The sequence below is a fragment of the Pristiophorus japonicus genome, unplaced genomic scaffold (assembly GCF_044704955.1).
Source record: "Pristiophorus japonicus isolate sPriJap1 unplaced genomic scaffold, sPriJap1.hap1 HAP1_SCAFFOLD_820, whole genome shotgun sequence".
NCBI lineage: Eukaryota > Metazoa > Chordata > Chondrichthyes > Pristiophoridae > Pristiophorus > Pristiophorus japonicus.
The window spans coordinates 19,297-44,204 of record NW_027254741.1 but is presented as its reverse complement, the minus strand read 5'-3'; the positions used below and the strand labels follow the sequence as shown (position 1 = coordinate 44,204).

The following is a 24,908-nucleotide window of genomic DNA, read 5'->3' as shown; positions in this document are numbered from 1 at the left end:
TCCCACTAACGATTTGTACTGTAGACAATGGATCCCCGATTATCAAGAATGGGATGCGGTCCTAAGATCAGCTGCCCTAAATGATGCCCCACCTAAGGTGGAATGGACCCCAGAGAGAGAGAGAAGGCATTTAAACAGTTAAAGAAAGCCATTACTAATGCTCCGGCGTTGGGACTTCCGAATTATGGTAAACCTTTTCAGATGTATGTGAACGAGAAAGAAGGATTCGCAACCACAGTACTAACCCAAGAACATGGTGGGGGAAATAGACCAGTTGCTTATTATTAGTTTTTGCTGCCTCCAGTAGTAAGGGGAATGCCAGCATGTCTACGTGCTGTAGCTGCTACTGCGGTCATGGTGGAGAAGTCGATACCTATTGTTTTGGATCATCCATGTGCTGTCATTACAGCCCATGCTGTGTTATTACTTTTGAATTCAGCTGCCACACAACACTTTACAGCATCTCGAAGAACAGGTTATGAAGTATTACTGCTGTCCCACCCTAACTATACCTTTCGACGTGCACCAGTAGTGAACCCAGCCACCTTTCTTCCTACTAGAGAAGTAGAGGATCCAGACCAGCATGATTGTCTGTTAACGGTGGAAATAGCCACCTTACCAAGACCAGATTTGCTCACAGAGCCCATGGACAATCCTGATCTTACTCTCTATACGGATGGATCATCGTACAGGCTGTCGGATGACTTGCTGTTGGCAGGCTATGCTATTGTAAATCCCCACGAAACTGTTGAAGCATTCGCCCTGCCTCCCGGAACCTCGGCTCAGGCTGCTGAATTGTTTGCCCTCACTAGAGCTTGTATAATAGCTAAAGATCAAACTGCTAATATCTATACTGATTCCAGAAATGCATTCGGTGTAGTCCATGATTTTGGACGACTGTGGAAAAACAGAGGCTTTATCACCTCTGGTGGAAAGCATATTAAGCACTCTCAAATCGTGCTTAATCTATTAGATGCCATTCAGTTGCCAAGTAAGGTAGCCGTTATCAAATGTGCAGCTCACACAACCGGTGAGGTATGAAGTATCAGTAGGAAATAGGAGGGCTGACGAAGCAGCCAAACAGGCCGCTTCGGCACAGGCAGACTGCCTTCAAGCAGTCTCAGTCTCCCCTCCACAGGTACTTGACATCCAACAACTTAAAACAGCCCAACAACAAGTTACTATGCAAGAAAGAAGAACTTGGGAAAACCAGGGTTGTTTTCTCAAAAACGACATTTGGTATCACCCTGATGGGCGAACTGTTTGCCCTAGATCTCTATTTTTGCCCCTGTCTCGCCTAGCACACGGTCAGGCTCACATGGGCAAAGGAGGGATGATACATGCTATTAATGCACAGTGGTATGCACCAGGAATAACAGAATTGAGAAAGTTGCTAGAACATGCCAAATTTGTCAACAAAATAACAGAGGTAAAACACCTGCTGAATATGATCATCTACCCCAGCCAAGTATGCCCTTTGAGAATTTGCAAATTGATTTTGTCCACATGCCTCCAGTATCAGGTCTTAAGTATCTATTAGTCATAGTAGATATGTTCACAAGGTGGGTAGAAGCGTACACCACTAGGAGAGACGATGTCCGAATAGTAGTAAAAATTCTATTTAAAGAAATAGTACCAAGATACGGGATACCTATGGGAATCAACAGTGACAGGGGAACACACTTCACCGGAAAAATAGTGCTAAATCTTGCAGAAGCGTTAGGGTTCCAGTGGAAGTTACATATACCATATCAGCCACAGTCCTCGGGAATGGTAGAAAGAGTAAATGGGACAATAAAATCTACCCTTACCAAGGTATGTCAGGTGACTGGACTAAAGTGGCCAGATGCCTTACCATTGGTATTGTATACAATGAGAAACCAGAAAAACCGAAACACTGGTTTGACACCACATGAAGCCTTATTGGGAAGACCAATGCCTACTGGCGTAAAACCACCACTGGCAGCAGAAAAAATAGCATTAATTTGGAATGATGAAAAATCACTAAAGTATGCTCAGGCCATGTGTGAAATAGCAAGGAGTCTGCATGAACAAATAAAGCAGACACAGGTGCCCCCGTCGGAAGGAAATATGCACCCTTTTAGGCCTGGAGACCAAGTGTTGGTAAAAACATTAAACAAAGAATCCTTTTCTCCTAGGTGGAAAGGACCATATCAGATAATTCTCACAACACGAACCACGCTGAAGTTGGAAAAGCATCCAAATTGGGTGCATGCAACCCGTTGTAAATATTATTTTCCGACGAAATACAGCCAAAAGAAAAGGCATTGAACCAGGACGTACTGCGATTGCCTGACTAAGGAAAAGGCCATCTTCTCGCTGAAGAACTGTACCTGCTCTTGTATTAAATTAAATATTTGGACTTGAAAGTACTGCCCAAAAGTTCAGGAACGGATGTCAGAGCTCATTTGTGTGCCAGTTTGGGCCTTTATTATTTGGGTCACTGTTACTATCGTGTGGACGTGTTGTTATTGTAACGACTTAATTCAAGAGTGGTATAGAAACAAACAAGAAAGGGAAGATGGGAAGGGACTCTTGGAAAAATTATAAATGGACGTTAGATATACTGATCATTTTAGCGACAGGGAACTCCCGGCAGGAGGAAGTGATCCTAAAAGAAGGAAGAGTATGGAAGGGAAATATGGTATGGGAAAGAAGTAATAGTGCAAGGCAGCAATGCAATTTTATATGCCCAATAGGCCAAAGTTGTAAAGTAGGGAATTTTACGGCACGATGTGAGGCATGTGGAATGAAGGAAGAAAGAGGGGAATTCCAGTTTATATTGGGGAAAGGGTATCAGTTGTTCATAGAATACCAGGCCGATGTGTGGATGAAGTGTACCCGGAGCACAGGGAAAAACAAGAGATGGGGGTACATAGGAGGGCCGGACGAGAGAAAAGACTTCCTCCGTTATTCATTTACAAGTATGGTAGATGGGCAGTGGATGTTGTGCATGAATAACACCCCGGTGAATGGAGGAGACCCATTCGTGGTAAAATGGTCAGTAAAAGAATCCGGCCACCCAGAAGACCAGGACCCGGGACATCTAAAAAGGATACTGACCACTTGCATCCCAGTGGTAAGATCCCCAGGTGTATTAAATCTAACAATACAAATTAAATATCCCCCAAAGAAAGAAGATGGTTGCCACACAACCAGTGTTAAGGTATCTTTTGAAAAAGAAAGACCCCAAAGAAAGAAACGGGATGTATTAGAGACTGTGTTAGGTGGAATGGGAGCAGGAATAGGAGCATTGAACTCCATGGATATCGAGACCCTACAAAATAAAATCCAGGCCGTCGGGGCACTGGTAGGGGAAGATATAAAAATCAGAAATGCCTGGGATGAAGGATTACAGCAATTACAGATATCAGGTTACGTCATAAATGAAATGACCTGGGAACAGAATGAAGGGATAGAGAAGGAAATAGAGAACCTAATGAAAGAACAACAGGGAGTAAACAAGTACACCCATTGCCTGTTTAAAGAAATGATCAGACAGCTATTAAGAGCCGAGTTAGAAAGGAAAATATTATCCTTCCATGCTAACACATGGGAAAGGTTGTTGGAAGTTAACAAAAGGGATAAGCTTCATAATTTAACCATTAACCCTCAAAAAAGATATACCAGTTATAATTCAAAAGGATGTAACGTTACTATGGAGATAGTAAGTAAGACACGAAAATAAATTTGGTGTCAGTTCCAAGTAATGCCCCAGCTGTTTGGACAGAACTTCTGGTACCCAGAATTTAAAGGAGAAGAATATGACACATCACCAGAGGGGATGTGCTGGGTGGCCATTCGGAATGGTATGTCCCTATCAGACCGCCATACACGAACCATGCTCACTGCAGCACTCCATTGGAGTATGTAAATGGGAATTAAAGCCAACAAATGACACTGATATTACGGAAATAGGACATAATGAGATCTGTGTGACAGGAAATAAACCTGTCTATCTGGATGGAATTTTGTATAAACCCCCCATTAATAAATGCGTGAGAAGAGTCTACACCCTGTATGACCCTGAAGTAAAAAGAACTTATACCTTTGGGCAATGGCAAAATGTAGAAAAATATCTGTCTATGCACAAGATTGAACCCTTACCCCCTGTAATTAATCTGACCAGACTGCACAATTTGATACGGAATGGCAAGAAAATTGAGGAAGCTCTGTCGAAGCAAGGCAGAGACATCCACCAATTTAGAGTCGAAATGAGTTACAAGAAGGGGCAGCTAGTGAGAATCGCAGACGAAGTCACCTCTTTGACAGTACACCACTGGTGGGATGTGGTTACCGGATGGTCCCCTAAAGCTACAGCAGTACTGAAGCTTGCTATACACCCCATAGTAATCGTAGGTGTGGTTATGCTTGTATTATTAATAATCCTTTGCGGAATGTGGATAAAATTAAAAAATTTAATTAGTCAAGTAATAGGCCTGATCTCCGAAATAGAAAGGAAAAGTGTGTGCATGAAAGGAAGATTAAGTCGCTTAGAGGAAAAGGTTGATGAAGACGAATATCTCAAAATGCGACCCTATCCTGAATGGTATGAACCCCCTTTTGAGCAAGAAGAGAATATAGGAAATTGTGTTGATCTAAAAATTAAAAAAAAGATCAACAAGGAGGGAATTGTGGAAGAAAGAATCTATGAATCTATGGCTTATGGTAAAGGGAAGGGTTAAATTCTGTTTTTGCTATATTTGAAGAAATAATAGGACTACAACAACACCCACATTTTTTAGCCTTGAAACTTAGAAATGTAATTAAATGACTATCTGGTATTAAAAGGGAGTCTCCTGATATTCTGCTTATCAGACTGTGAACAGGGAGAAATTATGCAAGGACAGATAGAGTGTGTGCCTCCCGAGACCACCTTTGTACTCACGGAACTAATGAATAAGATTCCTTTTCCATTTCTGTATTCTATTTCTGTATAAAGATAGGGACAATTTGCTTGTAGAGCAGAGTCTTCTGCCTTGGTACGGTCCAAGCAGGCTCTCCGAGATATCTCGCTTTTTAAAATAAAATTCTCTCGAAGCACGACTCTGAAAGCCTCCGCCTGAGTTAATTTAAGCTAAATAGTTCCTCGACAATTAGTGACTATCTTCCATTGATGGCCCCTAGTTTGGTTCTCCCACCATGTGGACACATCTTCCTTACATCGAGCCGAGCCACACATTCCGTAATCTTCGATCAGGTCTCCACTCAGCCTTCTCGTCTCTAGTGCCTGCTCAGATGTTCCTGCAAAGTATCTGCTCCCAGTCCTGGTATCATCCTTGTGAATCCTTTCCCCCTGACTGCAGTGCCTCGATAACCCTGTAATAGTATGGAGAGCAGAACTGTGCACAATATTCCAAGTGTGTGTGAAGCAGCTGTGATACACACTCAACATCTCTTCTCGGCATTTCAATTCTACCCTCCAGAAATGGACCCCAGTGCTTTATTTGCTTTTTGTTAATGGCCTTCTGAACCGATGTTGCTCCGTTCAGTGATTTCTGTATCTGCACCCCGAGATCCATTTGCTCCTCTCCCACATTTAGACTCTGATTTCCCAAGGAACATGTTGCTTCCTTATTGTTGCCAGCACAATGCAAGACTGTTCACTTATCGATATTGAAATGCATACTGAGTGCGAGCTTTGTCGTGATGCTGAACCTTTATAAATCACTTGTTAGGCCTCTGCCAGAGAATTGCATCCAATTCCAGGCACCGCACTTTAAGAAGCCTCAGAGATGCTGCAGAGGAGATTTACTGGACAGAGAGCAGGGATGAGGGACGTCAGTTATGTGCAGAGATTGGAGAAACTGGGATTGTTGCCCTGAAGGCAGGGAAGGTGAAGGAAAGGTTTAATACAGATATTGAAAATCATGAATGGTTTGGGCAGAGTCAATAAGGAGAAAGTGTTTCCGGGGGCAGGAGGTCGGGGAACCAGGGACACAGATTGAGGATAATTGGCTAAATAACCAGAGGGGAGATGGGGAGAATGTTTTTACACAGCGAGTTGTGATCGGGAACACGCTGCCTGGAAGGACGTTGGGAGCAGATTCAATAGTAATTTTCAAAAGGCATTTGGATAAATACTTGAAGCAAACAATTGGCACGGCTATGGGGGATGGACAGGGCTGTGGGATTTATTAAATCATTCGTTCACAGAGCCAGCACAGGCATGATGGGCCAAATGGTCTCCTGCTGTGCTGTGATTCTATGATTGTAATTGTTGTTTGACAGAACGGAGCTTCCTTTGAACAGGGTGAGGAGGAATAAGTACAGCGAGTGACAATAAATCACACTGGAAAGCAGCAGTGGGTTTGTTGTCTCACACTTTTGTTCATTGTCAGGTGTGAGGAGAATATTGGGAATAAGGAGCCAGCACTTACCTGGTGCAGGGGCAACATCCTGGATAGAGCAGGTAAGCAGCACACCCAAAACAGCAGACACACACAGTGCTGTCTTCATCTTGTCCTTTCCCAACTTGGAAGCGCTGAGTGTTGAAGAGTGAGTGAGGGTGAGGAGTGAGTTGTCAGCTCATGGTCACAATGGGTTTATATGGTGTGAAAGTGCAGAGAGTCAGCAATACGGAAAGTCCCATAACTTCCTCCATTCCCCAGCAATGGAAGCACTCCCGTGTAATCCTCCCTCCATTCCCATCTTCCCTGAAATGGGAAGTACAAGTCGTTCTGTGAATGGGAGTTCTTGGGGTAAAGAATGATCTGGAACTTCCCCGGCCCATGTTTCTCAGTATAGTGTCAGCTCATTTCCCTCAGGCAATCTCACAACTTCCGTGTCTGAGGGAAGGGGGCAGGCCAGTGATGAGAATCCAGCTCCCTGATTGGCCCATTCCACACCCAGCACTCTCTGGGACACAGCTCTGAGCAGGCAGTGAGCTTAACTCACAATATAATGTAGCACCGAGAAAGCTTGCATTTCCACAGCACCTTTCATCCCCTCAGTACGTCCCAAAGTGCTTTACAGACAATGAGAGCTTTCTCAGTGTAGTCACTGTTGTAATAACAAACACTCTGACTATAAGAACATAAGAAATAGGAGCAGGAGTAGACCATACGGCCCCTCGAGCCTGCTCTACCATTCAATAAGATCATGGCTGACTTCAGCTCCACTTCCCTGCCCGCTCCCCAGAACCCTTTATTCCCTTATCGCTCAAAAATCTGTCTATCTCTGCCTTAAATATATTCAATGACCCAGCCTCCACAGCTCCCTGGGACAGAGAATTCCACAGATTTACAACCCTCTGAGAGAAGAAATTCCTCCTCAACTCAGTTTTAAATGGGCGGCCCCTTATTCTGAGACTATGTCCCCTAGTTTTAGTTTTCTCTATGACTGGAAATATCCTCTCTGCATCCACCTTGTCGAGCCCCCTCGTTATCTTATTTGTTTCGATAAAATCACCTCTCATTCTTCTGAACTCCAATGTGTATAGGCCCAACCTCCTCAATCTATCTACATCAGTCAACCCCTTCATTTCTGGAATCAATCTTGTGAACCTTCTTTGAACAGCCTCCAATGCAAGTATATCCTTCTTTAAATACGCAGACCAAAACTGTACGCAGCACTCCAGGTGTGGCCTCACGAATACTCTGTACAGTTGGAGCAGGACTTCTCTGCTTTTATACTCCATCCCCCTTGCAATAAAGGCCAACATTCTATTTACCTTCCTGATTACTTGCTGTACCTGCTTACTAACTTTTTGTGTTTCATGCACAAGGACCCCCAGGTCTCTCTGTACTGCAGCATTTTGCAATTTTTCTCCATTTAAATTATAATTTGCTTTTCTATTATTTCTACCGAAGTGGATAACCTCACATTTTCCCACATTATGCTCCATCTGCCAAATTTTTGCCCACTCACTCAGCCTGTCTATATTCCTTTGCAGATTTTTTGTGTCCTCCTCACAATTTGCTTTCCCACCCATCTTTGTATCATCAGCAAACTTGGCTACATTACACTCAGTCCCTTCATCAAAGTCATTAATATAGATTGTAAATAGTTGAGGACCCAGCACCGATCCCTGCGGCACCCCACTAGTTACTGTTTGCCAACCGGAAAATGATGCATTTATCCTGACTCTCTGTTTTCTGTTAGTTAGCCAATCCTCTATCCAGGCTAATATATTACCCCCAGCTCCGTGAACTTTTATCTTGCACTTATCAATTCAAAACTGTCCAACCTTTGGCCCACTTTTAACAATGACATTTCTGCATCCATCGATCTGCTCAACCACACCCTCACCACCACCCATGCTGCCCATTTACTGCCAGAACAAAGAAAGCATTATCGGTTCCTACTCTTGTCTACAAAAACTGCTCACTATTCTGGGAACATTCTGGATTGTATAAATAACGCCCTACTATTCTCTACTGCTAACTGTCTCCTTAAACTCCTCTCCCCTGTCTCCACCACACTCACCTCCAACAACAAGTGCAAGGACCTCATGGACCTCTTTGTCTCATAGATTGAGACCATCCGATCAGCTGCCTCAGCGAGTTCCCGTCCTTCCCCTAGCCCACTGGGACAAACTTAATCTGATGTCCCCACCTGCCCTAGCCCGAAACTCACATCTGTCTCTAGTTTCTCTCCGATCTCCCCTTTGATCTCTCCAAACTCATCTTGTCCATGAGATGCACTTCCTGCTCCCTTGATCCTATTCCCGCTAGACTGCTGATCATCCAACTTCCTTTCCTGGCTCCCATGTTAGCCGACATTGTTAACGGTTCTCTCTCCTCAGGAACTGTTCCCCTCTCCTTCAAATCTGACGTCACCACCCCTCTCAAAAAAATACCCTTGACCCCACTTTGGTTGCTAACTATCGCCCCATCTCTAACCTCCCTATCTTGTCCAATGTACTTAAACGTATTTTCATGTCCCAAATCCGTGACCAGCATTCCCACAATTCCATTTCTGAATCTCTCCAATCCAGTTTCTGTCCCTGCCATAGAATCGAAACGGCTCTCATCAAAGTCACAAATGACAGCCTTTGTGAGTGTGACAAAGGTAAACTATCCCTCCTAGTCCTTCTCGACCTGTCTGCAGCCTTTGACATGGTTCGCACTCCATCCTCCTCCAACACCTCTCCATCATCGTCCAGCTGGGTGGGACTGCACTCATTGGAACATAAAAACATAAGAATTAGGAACAGGAGTTGGCCATCGAGCCCCTCGAGCCTGCTCCGCCATTCAACAAGATCATGGCTGATCTGGCCGTGGACTCAGCTCCACTTACCCGCCCGCTCCCAATAACCCTTAATTCCCTTATTGGTTAAAAATGTATCTATCTGTGATTTTAATATATTCAATGAGCTAGCCTCAACTGCATCCTTGGGCAGAGAATTCCACAGATTCACAATCCTCTGGGAGAAGAAATTCCTTCTCAACTCGGTTTTAAATTGGCTCCTCCGTATTTTGAGGCTGTGCCCCCTAGTTCTCGTCTCCCCGACCAGTGGAAACAACCTCTCTGCCTCTATCTTGTCTATCCCTTTCATTATTTTAAATGTTTCTATAAGATCACCGCTCATCCTTCTGAACTCCAACGAGTAAAGACCCAGTCTACTCAATCTATCATCGTAAGGTAACCCCCTCATCTCCGGAATCTGCCCAGTGAATCGTCTCCATACCCCCTCCAAAGCTAGTATATCCTTCCTTAAGTAAGGTGACCAAAACTGCAGGCAGTACTCCAGGTGCGGCCTCACCAATACCCTATACAGTTGCAGCAGGACCTCGCTGCTTTTGTACTCCATCCCTATCGCAATGAAGGCCAACATTCCATTCGCCTTCCTGATTACCTGCTGCACCTGCAAACTAACTTTTTGGGATTCATGCACAAGGAACCCCAGGTCCCTCTGCACCGCAGCATGTTGCAATTTCTCCCCATTCAAATAATATTCCCTTTTACTGTTTTTTTTCCCCAAGGTGGATGACCTCACACTTTCCGACATTGTATTCCATCTGCCAAACCTTAGCCCATTCGCTTAACCTATCTAAATCTCTTTGCAGCCTCTCTGTGTCCTCTAAACAACCCGCTTTCCCACTAATATTTGTGTCATCTGCAAATTTTGTTACACTACACTCTGTCCCCTCTTCCAGGTCATCTATGTATATTGTTAACAGTAGTGGTCCCAGCACCGATCCCTGTGGCACACCACTAACCACCGATTTCCAACCCGAAAAGGACCCATTTATCCCGACTCTCTGCTTTCTGTTAGCCAGCCAATTCTCTATCCATGCTAATACATTTCCTCTGACTCTGCGTACCTTTATCTTCTGCAGTAACCTTTTGTGTGGCACCTTATCGAATGCCTTTTGAAAATCTAAATACACCACATCCATCGGTACACCTCTATCCACCATGCTCGTTATATCCTCAAAGAATTCCAGTAAATTAGTTAAACATGATTTCCCCTTCATGAATCCATGCTGCGTCTGCTTGATTGCACTATTCCTATCCAAATGTCCCGCTATTTCTTCCTTAATGATAGTTTCAAGCATTTTCCCCACTACAGATGTTAAACTAACTGGCCTATAGTTACCTGCCTTTTGTCTGCCCCCTTTTTTAAACAGAGGAGTTACATTAGCTGCTTTCCAATCTGCTGGTACCTCCCCAGAGTCCAGAGAATTTTGGTAGATTATAACGAATGCATCTGCTATAACTTCCGCCATCTCTTTTAATACCCTGGGATGCAGTTCATCAGGACCAAGGGACTTGTCTACCTTGAGTCCCATTAGCCTGTCCAGCACTACCCCCTAGTGATAATGATTGTCTCAAGGTCCTCCCTTCCCATATTCCTGTGACCAGCAATTTTTGGCATGGTTTCTGTGTCTTCCACTGTGAAGACCGAAGCAAAATAATTGTTTAAGGTCTCAGCCATTTCCACATTTCCCATTATTAAATCCCTCTTCTCATCTTCTAAGGGATCAACATTTACTTTAGTCACTCTTTTCCGTTTTATATATCTGTAAAAGCTTTTACTATCCGTTTTTATGTTTTGCGCAAGTTTACCTTCGTAATCTATCTTTCCTTTCTTTATTGCTTTCTTGGTCATTCTTTGCTGTTGTTTAAAATTTTCCCAATCTTCTATTTTCCCACTAACCTTGGCCACCTTATACGCATTGGTTTTTAATTTGATACTCTCCTTTATTTCCTTGGTTATCCACGGCTGGTTATCCCTTCTCTTACTGCCCTTCTTTTTCACTGGAATATATTTTTGTTGAGCACTATGAAAGAGCTCCTTAAAAGTCCTCCACTGTTCCTCAATTGTGCCACCATTTAGTCTGTGTTTCCAGTCTACTTTAGCCAACTCTGCCCTCATCCCACTGTAGTCCCCTTTGTTTAAGCATAGTACGCTCGTTTGAGACACTACTTCCTCACCCTCAATCTGTATTACAAATTCAACCATACTGTGATCACTCATTCCGAGAGGATCTTTTACTAGGAGATCGTTTATTATTCCTGTCTCATTACACAGGACCAGATCTAAGATAGCTTGCTCCCTTAGAACAGTATGTTACAGAACCTATAAGAAACAATCCCATATGCATTACCCGTGCGATTTGATTTGACCAATCGATATGTAGGTTAAAATCCCCCATGATTCCTTTTTCACATGTCTCCATTATTCCCTTGATTATTGCCCGCCCCACCATGAAGTTATTATTTGGGGGCCTATAAACTACGCCCACCAATGACTTTTTCCCCTTACTATCTCTAATCTCCACCCACAATGATTCAACATTTTGTTCATTTGAGCCAATATCATCTGCCCAGATATCATCCTTTATTAACAGAGCTACCCCACCTCCTTTCCCTTCTTGTCTATCTTTCCGAATCGTCACATACCCCTGTATGTTTAATTCCCAGTCTTGGCCACCCTGCAACCATGTTTCTGTAATGGCCACCAAATCATACCCATTTGTAATGATTTGTGCCGTCAACTCATTTACTTTATTTCGAATGCTGCGTGCATTTAGGTAGAGTGTTTTAATACGAGTTTTTAAACCATGATTTTTAGTTTTGACCCGCCTTGCAGCCCCTTTATATTGAGTGGCCCTTTTTGTTTTTGCCTTGGGTTTCTCTGCCCTCCACTATTACTCATCTAATTTCTGTCTTTTGCTTTTGTCTCCTTTTTGTTTCCCTCTGTCTCCCTGCATTGGTTCCCATCCCCCTGCCATATTAGTTTAACTCCTCCCCAACAGCACTAGCAAACACTTCCCCTAGGACGTTGTCTGGTCCTGTCCAGGTGCAGACTGTCCGGTACCCCGCCACCGCCCCGCCACCCCCCAGAGTACCCCTCCCTCCGGTCCGCCTTCGCCCCAGGGGCCACCTCCCCACGGTCCCTCTCCCCCCAGGATCCTCCAACCCCCGGTCCCCCTCCCCCCGGTCGCACTGCCCCCGGGGTCCCCTATCCCCCTGGTCCCCGGGGTCCCCCCCCCACGTTCCCCCTGCCCCCCCCACCCCCCCGGTCACTCTCCCCCCCGGTCCACCACCCCCCGGGATCCCCCTCCCCTGGGTCCCCCTCCCCCGGTCCCCTTCCTCCGGGCCCCCCTCCCCTGGTTCCCCTCCCCCCCGGTCCCCCTCCCCCCCGGGCCCCCTTACATGGCCCCCTTCCCCCTGGCTCCCCTCCCCCCTGAGCCCCCCTCGGGATCCCCCTCCCCACGGGCCCCCCTCACCCCCGGGCTTCCCTCCCCCTGAGCCTCCCCCCAGGTCCCCCTCCCCCCGGGCCCCCATCACCCCCGTTCCGCCACCCCCCGGCAACCCCTCCCCCGAGACCCCCTCCCCTGGTCCCCCTCCTCCGGGCCCCAGTCCCCCTCCCCCCAGGTCCCCCTCCCCACGGGGCCCCGCTCCCCCCCGGGCCCCCTCCCACGGCCCCCTTCACCCTGGCTCCCCTCCCCCCTGAGCCCCCGTCGGGATCCCCCTCCCCACGGGCCCCCCTCACCCCCGGGCTTCCTTCCCCCTGAGCCGCCCCCCGGGTCCCCCTTACCCCTGTCCCCCCTCACCCCCGGTCCGCCAACCCGCGGGAACCCCTCCCCCGAGACCCCCGCCCCCTCCTCCGGGCCCCCCTCCCCCCCGGGCCCCGTCCCACGGCCCCATTCCCCCTGGCTCCCCTCCCCCCTGAGCCCCCCTCGAGATCCCCTCCCCACGGCCTGGCTCCCCTCCCCCCTCCCCCCACCCCCGGGATCCCCCAGGCCCGCCTCACCCCCGGTCCGCCACCCCCCGGGAACCCCTCCCCTGAGATCCCCTCCCCCGGTCCCCCTCCCCCGGGCCCCCCTCCCCCAGTCCCCCTCCCCCCAGGTCCCCCTCCCCACGGGGCCCTTCTCCCCCCCGGGCCCCCTCCGACGGCTCCCTTCCCCCTGGCTCCCCTCCCCCCTGAGCCCCCCTCGGGATCCCCCTCCCCACAGCCCCCCTCCCCCTGGCTCCACTCCCCCCTCCCCCCACCCCCGGGATCCCCCTCCCCCCGGGGCCCCCCTCCTCACCGGGCACCCTCCCACGGCCCCCCTCCCCCCTCCCCCCACCCCCAGGATCGCCCTCCCCACGGGCCACCTCCCACCGGGTCCTCCCACGGCCCCCCCCCGCCCCCCGATGGCGTTGCCAATCCCAGAGCCCCCAGGCTGTGCTGTCCAGCCAGGACCAGTGTGAATGCGATGTCTGAGGGCGGGGCCCTGACTGGATCAAACAGCGGAGCCCAGGCAACAGGCCACATGTTGGGTAATAGTGAAAACAGCAAGTTGCACAGTACACACACTTTCCTCAGAAACTGCCGCTCCCAAATAGATTCTTCAGTCTCTCAGTAAAAACTATCGGCAACTTTCCAGGAAATGTGAAATTGTGAAGATGACAGAGTTCCAGAATCAGCAGGGAGTGTGGGCCAGGAGCAGGCAACAGGGTCTCGATCGACGGAGAGCCCGAGAGAGGGGCAAGGGTACAGGGGGAGGGGGTACAGGGGGAGGGGGCAGGGGGAGGTGGTACAGGGAGAGGGGGTGGGGGAGATTCAGGGGAGGGGGTACAGGAGGGGGTACAGGAGGGGGGTACAGGGGAGGGGGTAGAGGAGGGGGGTACAGCGGGAGGGGGTACGGGGGGTACAGGGGAGTGGGCACAGGGAGAGGGGGTACAGGGGAAGGGTTACGGGAGAGGGGGCACAGGGAGTGGACACAGAGAGTGGGCACAGGGAGAGGGGGCACAGGGGAGAGTGCCTAGGATGCTGAGGGAAGTAACGGTGGAAATCGCGGAGGTATTGACCATAATCTTCCAATCCTCCTTGGATATGGGGCTGGTGCCAGAGGTCAGGAGAATTGCAAATGTTACATCCTTGTTCCAAAAAGGTGTAAAGATAAACCCAGTAACTACAGGCCGGTCAGTTGAACCTCGGGATGGGGAAAGTTTAGAAATGATAATCAGGGACAAAATTAAGAATCACTTGGACATGTGTGGATTAATTAAGGAAAGCCAGCACGGATTAGTTAAAGGCAAATCGTGTTTCACCAAATTGATGGAGTTTTTTGATGAGGGAACAGAGAGGGTTGATGAGGACAATGAGGTGGATGTGGTGTACATGGATTTCCAAAAGGCCTTTGACAAAGTGCCACACAATAGGCTTGCTGCAAAGTTGGAGCCCGTGGAATAAAATGGCCAGTGACAGCATGGGAATTGTCTCAGTGACAGGAGACAGAGAGTAGTGGTGAACAGTGGGTCTGGGGGAAATGTGCACAAATCGATGAAGGTGGCAGGGCAGGAAAGCTGGGCTTCATAAACAGAGACACAGAGTACAAATGCAAGGAGACGATGATGAACCTGTATAAAACACTGCTTCGGCCTCACCTGGACAATTGAGTCCATTCTGGGCACCACACTTTAGGAAGGATTTCAAGGCCTCAGACACGGTGCAGAGAAGATTTACGAGAATGGTTGCAGCGATGACGGACTTCAGTTACGTGGATACACTGAAGGAGCTAGCATTGTTCTCCTTAGTGATCAACGTCACTAAAGCAGAATATCTGCTCATTATCACATTGCTATTTGTGGGAGCTTGCTGTGCACAGATTGGATGCCCCATTTGTCACATTGCCAATGTGGCTACACTTCAAAAATACTTCATTGACTGGAAAGCGCTTTGTGAAATCCCGTGGTCGTGAAAGGCGCTATATAAATCCATTTTATAATATGGAGAGCAGAACTGTGCACAATACACTGTGTGGTCTAACCGAGGTTCTAGACAAGGTCATCATAACTTCTCAGCTTTAGAATTCTGTTCCTTTAGGAATGAAGCCATGTTGTGGTTTACATGTTGAATGGTTTTATCAAGCTGTGTTGATACTTCTAATGATGTGTGTATCTCGACCTCTCTTTCCCTTTATATAATCATACAATGAAACAGCAAACATTCGGCCCATTGGGACGCTGCTGGCTCTTTGAAAGAACTCTTCCCTTCCCTCAGCATCTGTCTTAGGCTGAACCACACTGTTCACAACCTGGATGTCATATTTAACCCTGAAATGAGCTTCCGGCCACTTATCCAGCCCGTGTCTAAGTCTGCCTAGGCCCAGCTCCATGAAATCGCCTGTCTCCTCCCCTGGCTCAGCTCATCTGTTGCTGAAACCCTCATTCAGTCCTTTGTTAACTCTAGATTTGCCTGCTCCAATGCACTCCTGGCTGGCCTCCCACCTTATACCAAACGTAATCTAGAGGTGATCTAAATCTCAGCTGCCCATGTCCGAACTGGCACCAAGTCCCGTTCACCCATCACCCCATCATCGCCGACCTTTGTTTACTCCCGGTTAAACAATGCCACGATTTCAAGATTCTCATCCTTATTTTCAGATCTCTCACCCCTCCCCATCTCTGTAATCTCCTCCAGCCCACCAACCCCACGAGATGTCTGCACTCCTCCAGTTCTGCCCTCTTGAGTATCCCTGATTATAATCGCTCCACCATCGGTGGCCGTGCCTTCAGCTGCCTGGGCCCCAAGCTCTGGAACTCCCTCTCTAAACCTCTCCGCCTCTCTCTATCTCTCTTCTGAAAACCGACCTCTATGACCAAGCTTTTGGTCACCTGCCCTGATATCTCGTTGTGTGGCTGGGTGTGAAATGTTTTGTTCAATAACACACGTGTGAAGGGCCTCAGGAGGTTTCCTACATTAAAGGCACTATCTAAATACAACTTATTGTTGGTGGTGGTGGAAGTGAAAGTTACAGCTGGGGACCGTCACTCTGACGTTAAGCAGCCGCGAGCTTCTCAATTCTTGGTTATTGCTCCATTTCTAACTGGCTGTTTCTCTGAAGCGTGTGTGGGTGATTCGGTGAATGAGAAGGACATGTACGAGAGAAAGGTAGAATGTGATCACCTCACAACCCTCAGCAATTCTCTGTCTGCACCTCTCTGCCACCTCTCATACAGACACCTTGTTCAGGAGCTGAAATCTCTGGCTTTGCACCGTCAGCAAAGGCCCAAGGTCCACCGGTCTGTGCAGACCTGCTGCCTCCAGCTGGGTAAGGAGAGGGGTGTTAGACCTGGCCTCAGTGCCCTGGGTTAGGCCCCCTGGCCCAGGGCTCCTCTCCCCACACCATCTCGTGGCCATGCATGGGCTTCAGGTGGGGGCTGGCCAGTGATGGCCCCCGTGGTTCAGCCATTGCTGTATTGGAGCACGGGTTATCGAAACTCACTTGTGGGAGGTATATATGGTTCCATCTAGCAGCTGGTGGGGTGGGGTGGGGGATTCACACCCTCTCCCCTCTCCTCTTAAAGGGAAATGTCAACCAGAGGCGGGGAGGATCCAGCTCAACCCCCAGAATCCCCTGCTGCATCGCATCAGGCAGTCCCGGCATCCCCTCCTGCTACTGAGGGAGAACGGGGGAGGCCGAGACTGAGAGGGAGCAGAGCCTCTCCCCCCAAACCCCATACCCACAACTGCCCTCGCTTGAGTCCCTTTCCCCATAAACCCGAGACCCCCCCGAGCCCCGAATCCCCCGAGCTCCAAACTCCCCGAGACCCAATCCCCTCCTGATCCCCAGACCCCCCGAACCCCCTGACCTTCGAACCCCTCGAGCCCCGAACCCCAAACCCCTCTGCCCCTGATGCCAGGGTGGGGCACATCACTGAACGGGTGCAGAACATTTTGTGGGCAGAAGGGGAACTGCCAGAAGTTGTTGTCCATGTGGGAATCAATGACAAGGGCAGCAAAAGGGCTGAGGCCCGACACACCCAGTTTCAGGAGTGAGGAAGGAGTTTAAAGAGCAGGACCCCAAAGGTGGTAATCCCTGGATTCTCCCAGTACCATGTGCTCGTGAGTATAGGAACAGGAAGGTGAGGCAGGTTCATGTGTGGCTCGGGGAATGGTGCAGGAGGGAGGCACAATTCTGCGGATGCTGGAATGTGAAATAAAGCCAGGAAATGCTGGAAATCTCGGCGGGTCAGGCAGCGTCTGTGGAGAGAGAAACAGAGTTTACGTTTCAGGTCATGGGCCTTGGTCACAACTGGAGAATGTTCGAAATGAACGGATTCTTGAGGAGCACTGAAGGGGGAGGGGAGGAAAGAACAAAAGGGAAGGTGTGTGATAGGGTGGGAGACAGGAGAGATTAGAGAGACTAAAGGCATTATCAGCCGACTTGAGATGGTAATGGCAGAAGTTAGAAAAAGGTTGGTCCAGATCAGGTGTGAATGGTGAATAATGACCAGCTGCCATTGGAGACAGAGAGAGACATGCATAAGATGGGGGGGTGGGTAAAGGCAGCCAAAGATGGCCAGAGGCTACGCTCTGAAATTGTTTACAGCCTTCTGGGCTCAGCATCGAGTTAAAGTGCCTAAACGAAAGATGAGGTGCTGTTCCTTGAGCTTGCGTTGAGCTTTGTTGGAACAGTGTAGGAGGTCGAGGACAGAGAGGTCAGAGTGCGAATGTAGCGGGGAATTAAAGTGACAGGCCACCGGAAGCTCAGGGTCACACTTATGGACTGAACGGAGGTGTTCCGCAAAGCGCTCACCCAATCTACGCTTGGTCTCCCCGATGTAGAGGAGACCACATCACGAGCAGTAAATACAGTACACTACATTGAAAGAAGGACAAGTAACTCGCTGTGTCACCGGAAAGGGGTGTTTGGGGCCTTGGACAGTGGGAAGGGAGCAGGTTAAAGGGAAGGTGTTGCATCTCCTGCACTTGTACAGGATGATACCATGGGAAGGGAAGGGGAGGGGCTGCTGGGGGAGACTGTGAAATGGACCAGGGTGTCACGGAGGGAACGCTCCCTTCGGAACGCTGAGAGAGGAGGGGAGGGGAAGATGTGATTGGTGATGGGATCACGCTGGAGGTATTGGAAATGGCGGAGGATGATCCATTGAACGTGGAGGCTGGTGGGGTGAAAGGTGAAGACACGGGGAACCCTGTTGTGGTTCTGAGAGGGAGGGGAAGGGGTGAGAGCAGAGGTACAGGAAATAGAACAGGCACGGTCGGGGGCTATGTTAACCACGGCGGAGGGGAATCCTCGTCTGAGGAAAAAGGAAGACATGTCAGAGGCACCAGTGTGAAAGGTGGCGTCGTCAGGAGGGATGCTGTGCACCCTCCCCTGTGCCCTCTCCCCTGTGCCCCCTCCCCTGTGCCCCCTCACCTGTGCCCCCCTCTCCCTGTGCCCCCTCTCCCTCTGCCCCCTCCCCGGTACCCCCCTCCCCCTGTGCCCTCCCCTGTCATTGAACCATAAAATGATTACAGCAGACCAGGAGGCCATTCGGCCCGTCGAGCCCGTCCCGGCTCTCTACAACAGCACCTCGGCCAATTCCTCTCCCCCGCCACTTCAGCGAGTCTCACTTCCCCGCCCTTTCCCCGTAGCCCTGAACATTTTCCCATTGGGAACTTATCCAATTACCTTTTGCAAGCCACAATTGAATCTGCCTCTACCCCCCTCTCAGGCAGTGAATTGCAGACCCTAAACCCTCGCTGTGTAAAAACCTTGTTCCTCCTGTGGCCTTTGGTTCTTCTGCCAATCACATTAAATCTGTGTCTTCTGGTTCTCCACCCTTCCACCAATGGGAACCGTTTCTCTCGATCTACTCTGTCTAGTAATCTCATGCTTTTGACACCCTCGATCAAATCCCCTCAACCTTCTCTGCTCGAAAGAAAGAAAGAAAGAAGGATTTAGAAGCTGTGGGGATGGCAAAACAGGCGTAAGGAGACTGATACCCAACCTGAGAGGTTAATGCTGTCAGCAAAGACTGAAGACGCGAGGGCTCAGTGCTCCAGTATCGACACGGCTCAGAGCTGAGGTGATGGAGAGCTTTAATATGATGAAGGGTTTGGACTAGGTCGGTGTGGAGACCATGTTTCCACTGAGGGAGGAGGCCAGAACTAGGTCCCAGAAATAGAAGATAGTCACTAATAAATCCAATAAGGAATTCAGGGGACAATTCTTTCCCCAGATAGTGGGGAGAATGTGGAAGTCACTCCCACAGCGAATAGTTGAGGCAAATTGCATCGCTGCATTTAACGGGGGGGCTGGGGCAGTACATGGGGGAGGAAGGATTAGAAGGTTATGCTGATAGCGTGCGATGAAGAAGAGGTTCGTGTGGAACATAAACCCCAGCATGGACCTGTTGGGCCCAATGGACTGGTTCTGTGCTGCGCGATCGATGTAATTCTACCTCAAGCAGTATAACTCCCTTCTCACCACCCACACGGCCTCAGCCAGTCAGCTCGCTCAGTGTAAGTATATGAACAGAAAGTGAGCAATGCAGGAGACTGAGCGGCACGGGGCGATGGGATTCGAAGGGGTTTGTCTGTTTAATACAAATGAAGAAGGAGCTGGTCCCAGACCGATAACAAGGGCAACTTTCTTCAAAAACCTCCTTTATTTAACGGTCACAGTTTCAATTCAGAAACATCAGGAGCTGAGAAACCAGCAAAACAATGAGCAAAGTGAGGGTGTAAATATAAACAGCACAGAGATTATCATTGGCCAGTCATTGCCAGGACTACTGGTCGTCACGGCGATCGGAGCCCCTGGTCCCAAAGGGAGGCTTCACACCCAATGGGGGCACTTTCTATTTAGCATCTTCGTCCTGTATTGTAATAGTCTCCATCTTCCTGTCCTCCAGACCCTGCCCTCAGGATGTGCCTCACAACCTGCCCTCAGGATGTGCCTCAGACCCGGCACACCCCCCAATATCTGACCCCCCCCCACTCCCAGTGTCCCCCCCCCACTCCCAGTGTCCCCCCACTCCCAGTGCCCCCCCCCACTCCCAGTGCCCCCCCCCACTCCCAGTGCTCCCCCCCTCCCAGTGCCCCCCCCAGTCCCAATGCCCCACCCCCACTCTCAGTGTCCCCCCCCACTCCCAGTGCCCCCCCCAGTCCCAATGCCCCACCCCCACTCCCAGTGCCTCCCCCACTCCCAGTGTCCCCCCACTCCCAGTGCTCCCCCACCACTCCCAGTGCTCCCCCCCACTCCCAGTCTCCCCCACTCCCAGTGCCCTCCCCCACTCCCAGTACCCCCCACTCCCAGTGTCCCCCCCACTCCTAGTGTCCCCCCCACTCCCAGTGCCCACCACCACCCCCTCCCCACACTTTCAGAGTGTTTCTGATTGGCTTGTACCCACATTTACACAATTCCACAATCTTGTTTCAGTCACTTTTGGCGAGTGTAGTTTCCATGGGGAAAGTTCGTTACCTGGAGAAGCTTTAGTATTAATGACCACACAAGTTGGGAAATTACAAGTGATGAGAGACTCGGTTTGTGGATCCCGTCCTGAAACACCTTCTACATTCTGCCTGTGACCCAGCAGAATATAGCGCCACTTCAACAGTCAGCTATTTCAAATGGTTTAAAAGTGCTGTGCTTTCAATCCCTTCTTCTCTCGGTCTCTTCAATTCTTCCGTCTCCTCTCCAGATATCGCACTGCGGTTTTAACCCATTCCTCACTGGCTTTAGTGCAAATGGTCATATTGCGCTTGTTGGTAAAACTGAAACAGAGAAATGAGGTGTGATTATCAGAGTCACACACACCAGCTCCAAACCTTTGATTGAAACACATTCGCAACAACACCTTTAAAGACTTACATGATAGCGGGAGTGGAGCAGCCAATTGTATTCCTGTAGTTTGCCAGCCTGTTATGGGGGATAGGAGTGGCCTTAAATCTCTCGCAGCATTGGAATATTATGGTCCCAGCTGGTGTGAGGGAGAGGAATGGACACAGTTAAACCCTGCTGGGTATCACAATACATACTCACTGACAGTAACATTACCCTCCATGGTTCACACAGATTTACACACAATACACAGCACACAAACAGTCCATTGGGCCCAACTGGTCAGTGCCAGTGTGCATTGTCCACACAGAACTCCTCCCACCCCACCAACATATCCTGCTGCTCCTTTCTCCCTCATCTGTTTGTCCAGCTGCCCCTTAAACCTTTCTATTCTAGTCGCCTCAACCACTCCCTGTGGTGGCAATGTCCCCATTCTCCCCACCCTCTGGTGAAGTAGTATCTCCTGAATCCACTATTGGATGTATGAGTGACTATCTTCCATTGATGGCCCCCAAGTTTGGTTCTCCCACCATGTGGACACATCTTCCTTACATCGAGCCGAGCCACACATTCCGTAATCTTCGATCAGGTCTCCGCTCAGCCTTCTCGTCTCTAGTGCCTGCTCAGATGTTCCTGCAAAGTATCTGCTCCCAGTTCTGGTATCATCCTTGTGAATCCTTTCCCCCTGACTGCAGTGCCTCGATAACCCTATAATAGTATGGAGAGCAGAACTGTGCACAATATTCCAAGTGTGTGTGAAGCAGCTGTGATACACACTCAACATCTCTTCTCGGCATTTCAATTCTACCCTCCAGAAATGGACCCCAGTGCTTTATTTGCTTTTTGTTAATGGCCTTCTGAACCGATGTTGCTCCGTTCAGTGATTTCTGTATCTGCACCCCGAGATCCATTTGCTCCTCTCCCACATTTAGACTCTGATTTCCCAAGGAACATGTTGCTTCCTTATTGTTGCCAGCACAATGTAAGACTGTTCACTTATCGATATTGAAATGCATACTGAGTGCGAGCTTTGTAGTGATGCTGAACCTTTATAAATCACTTGTTAGGCCTCTGCCAGAGAATTGCATCCAATTCCAGGCACCGCACTTTAAGAAGCCTCAGAGATGCTGCAGAGGAGATTTACTGGACAGAGAGCAGGGATGAGGGACGTCAGTTATGTGCAGAGATTGGAGAAACTGGGATTGTTGCCCTGAAGGCAGGGAAGGTGAAGGAAAGGTTTAATACAGATATTGAAAATCATGAATGGTTTGGGCAGAGTCAATAAGGAGAAAGTGTTTCCGGGGGCAGGAGGTCGGGGAACCAGGGACACAGATTGAGGATAATTGGCTAAATAACCAGAGGGGAGATGGGGAGAATGTTTTTACACAGCGAGTTGTGATCGGGAACACGCTGCCTGGAAGGACGTTGGGAGCAGATTCAATAGTAATTTTCAAAAGGCATTTGGATAAATACTTGAAGCAAACAATTGGCACGGCTATGGGGGATGGACAGGGCTGTGGGATTTATTAAATCATTCGTTCACAGAGCCAGCACAGGCATGATGGGCCAAATGGTCTCCTGCTGTGCTGTGATTCTATGATTGTAATTGTTGTTTGACAGAACGGAGCTTCCTTTGAACAGGGTGAGGAGGAATAAGTACAGCGAGTGACAATAAATCACACTGGAAAGCAGCAGTGGGTTTGTTGTCTCACACTTTTGTTCATTGTCAGGTGTGAGGAGAATATTGGGAATAAGGAGCCAGCACTTACCTGGTGCAGGGGCAACATCCTGGATAGAGCAGGTAAGCAGCACTCCCAAAACAGCAGACACACACAGTGCTGTCTTCATCTTGTCCTTTCCCAACTTGGAAGCGCTGAGTGTTGAAGAGTGAGTGAGGGTGAGGAGTGAGTTGTCAGCTCATGGTCACAATGGGTTTATATGGTGTGAAAGTGCAGAGAGTCAGCAATACGGAAAGTCCCATAACTTCCTCCATTCCCCAGCAATGGAAGCTCTCCCGTGTAATCCTCCCTCCATTCCCATCTTCCCTGAAATGGGAAGTACAAGTCGTTCTGTGAATGGGAGTTCTTGGGGTAAAGAATGATCTGGAACTTCCCCGGCCCATGTTTCTCAGTATAGTGTCAGCTCATTTCCCTCAGGCAATCTCACAACTTCCGTGTCTGAGGGAAGGGGGCAGGCCAGTGATGGGAATCCAGCTCCCTGATTGGCCCATTCCACACCCAGCACTCTCTGGGACACAGCTCTGAGCAGGCAGTGAGCTTAACTTCACAATATAATGTAGCACCGAGAAAGCTTGCATTTCCACAGCGCCTTTCATCCCCTCAGTACGTCCCAAAGTGCTTTACAGACAATGAGAGCTTTCTCAGTGTAGTCATTGTTGTAATAACAAACACTCTGACTATAAGAACATAAGAAATAGGAGCAGGAGTAGACCATACAGCCCCTCGAGCCTGCTCTACCATTCAATAAGATCATGGCTGATCCGATCATGGACTCAGCTCCACTTCCCTGCCCGCTCCCCAGAACCCTTTACTCCCTTATCGCTCAAAAAATCTGTCTATCTCTGCCTTAAATATATTCAATGACCCAGCCTCCACAGCTTCCTGGGACAGAGAATTCCACAGATTTTCAACCCTCTGAGAGAAGAAATTCCTCCTCATCTCAGTTTTAAATGGGCGGCCCCTTATTCTGAGACTATGTCCCCTAGTTTTAGTTTCCCCTATGAGTGGAAATATCCTCTCTGCATCCACCTTGTCGAGCCCCCTCATTATCTTATTTGTTTCAATAAGATCACCTCTCATTCTTCTGAACTCCAATGTGTATAGGCCCAACCTCCTCAACCTATCTTCATAAGTCAACCCCCTCATCTCTGGAATCAACCTCATGAACCTTCTCTGAACAGCCTCCAGTGCAAGTATATCCTTCCTTAAATAAGGAGACTAAAACTGTACGCAGTACTCCAGGTGTGGCCTCACCAATACCCTGTTCAGTGTAGCAGGACTTCTCTGCTTTTATACTCTATCCCCCTTACAATAAAGGCCAACATTCCATTTACCTTCCTGATTACTTGCTGTACCTGCTTACTAACTTTTTGTGTTTCATGCACAAGGACCCCCAGGTCTCTCTGTTCTGCAGAATTTTGCAATTTTTCTCCATTTAAATTACAATTTGCTTTTCTATTATTTCTTCCGAAGTGGATAACCTCACATTTTCCCACATTATACTCCATCTGCCAAATTTTTGCCCACTCACTCAGCCTGTCTATATCCCTTTGCAGATTTTTTGTGTCCTCCTCACAATTTGCTTTCCCACCCATCTTTGTATCATCAGCAAACTTGGCTACATTACACTCGGTCCCTTCATACACATCATTAATATAGAATGTATGTAGTTGAGGACCCAGCACCGATCCCTGCGGCACCTCACGAGTTACTGTATGCCAACCGAAAAATGATGCATTTATCCTGACTCTGTTTTCTGTTCGTTAGCCAATCCTCTATCCATGCTAATATATTACCCCCAGCTCCGTGAACTTTTATCTTGCACTTATCAACTCCAAACTGTCCAACCTTTGGCCCACTTTTAACAATGACATTTCCGCATCCATCGATCTGCTCAACCACACCCTGACCACCACCCTTTGATGCCCTAGTCCCTATTAAAAAGATTACTCTCTCCCACCCTGGCTGTTTCCCCAGTACAGCCCTCATCTTCGTTTCCTCAAGTCAAAGGGGCGCAGACTTGAACAGATGTGGCGGACAATTGGTTTACATTCACCGCCAGATCTGGATCGAACAAAGAAAGCATTATCGGTTCCTACTCTTGTCTACAAAAACTGCTCACTATTCTGGGACCATT

General features: G+C 48.8%; 1 protein-coding gene across 1 annotated transcript; it reads right to left on the bottom strand.

Moving 5' to 3' along the window:
* Nucleotides 1-20,632: 20,632 nt before the first annotated feature.
* LOC139257314 (C-C motif chemokine 13-like) lies at nucleotides 20,633-23,021 on the bottom strand. The gene is made up of 3 exons (XM_070874434.1): nucleotides 22,802-23,021; nucleotides 21,063-21,171; nucleotides 20,633-20,965 (listed from the first exon to the last, which is right to left on the bottom strand). The coding sequence occupies exons 1-3, from the start codon at nucleotides 22,878-22,880 to the stop codon at nucleotides 20,869-20,871; spliced, it is 285 nt and encodes a 94-aa protein (XP_070730535.1). The 5' UTR covers nucleotides 22,881-23,021; the 3' UTR covers nucleotides 20,633-20,868.
* Nucleotides 23,022-24,908: the final 1,887 nt, after the last annotated feature.